General features: G+C 45.9%; 1 protein-coding gene across 1 annotated transcript; it reads left to right on the top strand.

The window, feature by feature from the left end:
• The first annotated feature begins 2,726 nt into the window (after nt 1-2,726).
• Nucleotides 2,727-4,426, top strand: LOC135820611 (kelch domain-containing protein 1-like). Its single transcript, XM_065333659.1, has one exon. It carries the CDS (start codon nt 2,814-2,816, stop codon nt 4,068-4,070), a length of 1,257 nt encoding a protein of 418 aa, XP_065189731.1. The 5' UTR covers nt 2,727-2,813; the 3' UTR covers nt 4,071-4,426.
• The last annotated feature ends 317 nt before the right edge of the window (nt 4,427-4,743 follow it).

The raw sequence follows: 4,743 nt of genomic DNA, 5'->3' as shown, positions 1-4,743 counted from the left end.
CATGGAATGCAGCTCAAGCAAGTGACATGTGCAAAGTACCTTGGAATACATTTGGACCAGGATCTTTCTTGGAGGACTCAAGTGGATTGTATGGTCACCAAACTTGCCAGTAAAATTGGTATTCTGTTCCGAAATCGACACAATATTCCGCTGACTTGCCGAGAAACCTTTGTAAAGTGCCTAGTGTTGCCAGATTTTCTATATGCATCAAATTGTTTTACTGCTGGCCTTTCCTTAACCCAGTTAGGTAGGCTTGAACGAATGCTAAAGCGAGCTTTGCGTTCAGTGTACGACACTGGTACGATACTGGTTTTTGCAGCCCATCAAGCCCTTTATTTGCGAGACTTGGTCTAGATCGTTTGGCATCCATGTATTGCAAGAAATTACTGTATCTGACGTGCCGCTGTTTGGAAGGCCACTGTAGTGTCACATTAAGTCAAATGTTCCAGCATTTAAATAATGGTCTTGCAACGCGCAGCCTTGTATCACGCACTCTTTTAAGTTGCCCATGCTCAGAACTGCCTTTGCCCGTCATGGCGCTTCCTTCCAATGTGTTAAGCTGTGGAATGATTTACACCCTCTAGCTCGCTGTGTGGATAACTTCGCCCGTTTTAAGAAACTGTTACCCCAATGCCTTGCTTTTTCACGCTAGTATTTATGACTTTCAGCTATGCAAAATTCGAACTTGATCACCTATCCAATACCGGTAGTCTATTATATTAATTATTCATATCTTTTTGCATCTTTCCCTCGATTGGGTCTATTGTTATTAGGCAATTGTCTGTTATAGTCACCACTATAAATAAAAATCCAAATCTAAAAATCCAATCAATGTTTGGTATGTGGATAAGTAAATGGAGCAGAATTCGAGGAATTGCCCGCCATAAGGTTTGTATGGTTCTGCCAATTTTACTGCTTTTCGAGCAGAATCTTCCACCATTTCGAGCAGAATCCGCCCTCTTCCTCTTTATTTTTTTATAGCAAAGTAATCGTGATAAACAAAATATTGACCTCGACTTCGGTCTATATGGGAAATATAAAAAAGAGGGTGGTGCGACTTTGGCGATAATTGGGAAGCGTATGTTGCTCCCTATGGGGGGAGCTCGCAGTTTTCCTACCGACTTGAAATCTCACCTGGCTGAGTCACGACTGCCATCCAGAGCACACGAGAGGTCTATCGAACCGTCCACTCGGCAAACCTGCAAGAAAGCACCACTCCCGGCTCAATACACAAAATAACATATTAGCTGCCTTGTCATTGAGCATTTGTGCTCATTTGGATTAGCGAATTTAAATAAAGTATACAAACAAACAAACAAACAAGAGCACCACTTGAAGAGTGCTCTCCAGGCACAAACCGCGCCAGGGATACAAACTTACGGAGACGCTCCTGCGCGGCCAACCCCTCCTGCACATAAGATATTAGCGTGTGCCAATGTCGCTCATGGAGGTGGTGAACAAGCGCTGAGGACCGTTGGTCATTCACCACGTTGTTGCCTCCAAGAAATCTAATTCGCAAGTCCGCGCTGGGGACGACAATGTGAAGAAGAGGCTGGTGCGACTTCGGCGATGATTGGGAAGCGCGTGTTGTTCCCTACATGGGAGCTCGCGGTTTTCCTCCCGACTTGAATTCTCATTTGACTGACTCACAACTGCCATCGCACACGAGAACTCCATCGAACCGTCCATTCGGCAAACCTGCAAGAAAGCACCACTCACCACTCCCTGCTCAATACACAGTGTTTCGGGGAAGTCAACCCTCATCAGTTGACATTGCGTAGGCTGAGGAAGATTGTGGCTGAAGAGCACCACATGTATAGTGCTCTCCAAGCACAAACATCACCAGGGATACAGACTTACAGAGACGCTCGGTTTCCAGCGCGACAAACACCTCGTTAACACCAGATAACAGCGTGAGTCAGTGTCGTTGTTGAACGGTGAGAACAGACGTCGAGGACCCTTTCTTACAAATCATCGCCGAAGTCGCAACCACTATTTCGTAACATTCTCGTTCTAAGAATAGTGCCGAATCCAACAACACCGTCCTTCTGTGCCTGCTGAACGAGTGCATCCCGAGAGCTGTTGAAACATGCTGACATGATAGTAATAGTAACCATGAGAGATACATCGTAGGTGAGCAGATTGATAAGTATACCAAACCGGAGTGCTTCCTCCGTTGTTCATGCTTGCCAGTTCTGAAAGCCACGTTTACATTCTCACCATGAACTGCTTGACGGTGAGATCCGTTTACACGCTCTTGATGCTCATGCATTGTCACCAACAGCATGTCTCACACATAACCAAGGCCAGAACGAACAACATTAATAACAATCCGAGGAGGAAGAATCTGCCCAGGCATTGGACTATGTTCACTGCCATTTTTCGCTCCTTCCGTATTAACTTAAACTGTTTTCACTGCCATTTTTGCACCCTCCCTATTAGCCCGTGTTGGAAGCCATATTTCGTTCGTATTCTTCCTTTTGAGGTTGCGCTTGTGCATATTTACCCCCTACAAAAGGATTGGGTACGCTAAAATAAGTGGACATGCTAAACGAATATATTCTCGCCTTTCGTACCGTGAAATACAGACACTATCCCCGTTTCGCGTCAAGCTAATTGTTAGCGCCTACATTGGTGTATGCTATCACCCTCATTATCTCTTACTTTGGTTTCGTATAATAGTTCAATTGTGTTGTAATGTCCTTTAGTGCAGCGTAGCTACAAAGTATCAGTGAAGATCTAGTCAGTGTGAAGTGAAACATATAAGCTGGTCACTACTCAGTCTCACTGCTGCTCCTTCTATTCAGCCAGCCATGTCTGTTAATGTCTGCAGGAACCTTGGCCAATTGGAAATGGAACGCCCATTGGTCACGAAGTCTAGTTGCATAGTCGAATCGACGATCTACAATTTGGGCGGTTGCCCTTGGATTGGTCCGGAGGAAGGACTTCAGTGCATACATTTACCACCGTTAAAGCCTCGTTGTCCACATGATCAAGACCCGGGAAATGACTTCAAATCAGTGCAAATCGAATACCAGCCAGCATGGTTATTAACCAATCCTAACCCGCTTCATGTCAGGGGTAGTGCAGCAGCTGCTGTCGGTTCTGACATTTTCTACTTCGGAGGATTTCGCGGCATATATTCTGAAAACGTAACCTACCAAAATACCGTCGCCCATCTGAATCCAAGTACGCGGACCGTTTCCCTGGTTAACACTCTCGGCAGTTCGCCCACACCGAAGTCGAGGGTTGGTATGTGTTCCAATGTGGAATTGAAAGAATGCTATGTGTTCGGTGGAGTTGGGGAGCGTCCCTCGCAAACTGAGAGCGTTCAAACCCCAGCATCATACCTGGAAATAATCAGCGGCACATATGTAAACAACGCAGTACATGTGCTGGACACAGGAGATTATGCTAGTACTGGAAGCTGTACGTGGAGAGAGATGCTGTACACTGGGTACGCTCCAGACCCAAGATATAACCCTGCGTTCACCAATCGCAACAACATAGCATACGTCTTTGGCGGAGCTTGCAATTCCACTTTGGAATTCAAAAATGATCTTCATCGATTAAATTTGGAATCCGCGGAGTGGAGTGGTGCTTTGCCAGTGACTGGAGAACTGCCTCCAGAGCGATGCCATGCTTCTTTGGCCCCGAGCTCGACGTCCCTACTGGTTCTCTGTGGTGGTTTGGGGTACGATGGAACGAACATGAATTTCCGCAATGACATTTTCATCTTTCAAACTGACTTACTATGCTGGTATTGTGTGAACACGTCACACATCCAGCCCCCATTGGAGTCACTGTATGAACATCACTCATTCAAAAATCCCATCGGTGACGTCTATATTGTAGGTGGTTGCACGTTGACCCACAATACCGATCAAGCAACGCCGATCGTCAGAGTGCGTACGGAACCGCTGTCCTTGCAAAATCTTGCTCTGCAGGTGTATGGAGGCATAGCGACTTCAGAAGACGTTGAAAGCTTGAAATATTTGTTTCGGTGGCTTGTCCGTCAGATTCGAATGGAGCCATGCAGTAGCTGCAGCCCCCCTCACGCCTGGATGTAGTCATGGTATTGAATGAAGTAAACATTTTGCCCATTCCACTGCTAGGAACGCTGCTGGTTGTTCGTCGGCCTAGCTTTCTGAACAAATCTGGCTTTTCTTTCACTCACTCACCCACTCACCCACTCCCTCTAACGCACTTGCTAACGTAATCTCTCTATCTCTTTCCCTTATTCTTTCAGTCTCTCTAGGTCCCACATACAATCTCTCTCTTCTCTCCCCACGGTGCGCGTTTGGCGCCTTTGCTCAGGAGGTCACTGGTGGAGGGAGCGTACTTCGCCTTACCTCCACGGCTTTTTATAGCACCTACACGCCCTTTGTAGTCTATGTTTGTTGTTGTGGTTTTTGTTGTTCTCCTCCGTTCTATGTACATGTAGGTATATACATTTTCACCCAAAAGAACTTTGCTTTGGGTTTTGAAAACTTGTACCTGATGATATGCTTCGATTGTCGCGTATGTAATAATAATATTAAAATGCACTTATCAGTACTTTGTTCAAAGATCTCTGCGGTTTAAGCTGCTCGTCCTCGTGAAGCGAGACTTTGCACTTATGGTGTGTACCAAGTAGCGGTGCGTGAATAATGTTTGAAAAGGTGGCAGATTCTGCTCGAAAAGCAGTGAAATTGGCAGAACCATACAAACCTTATGGCGGGCGATTCTTCGAATTCTGCTCCA

This window comes from Sycon ciliatum, chromosome 7 (genome assembly GCF_964019385.1).
Source record: "Sycon ciliatum chromosome 7, ocSycCili1.1, whole genome shotgun sequence".
NCBI classification, from domain to species: Eukaryota; Metazoa; Porifera; class Calcarea; order Leucosolenida; family Sycettidae; genus Sycon; species Sycon ciliatum.
This window is presented reverse-complemented; position numbering and strand designations above follow the sequence as displayed.

Coding starts and splice junctions, on each gene's coding strand:
- LOC135820611 (XM_065333659.1), top strand. CDS start 2,814: ATGTCTGTTAATGTCTGCAGGAACCTTGGCCAATTGGAAATGGAACGC.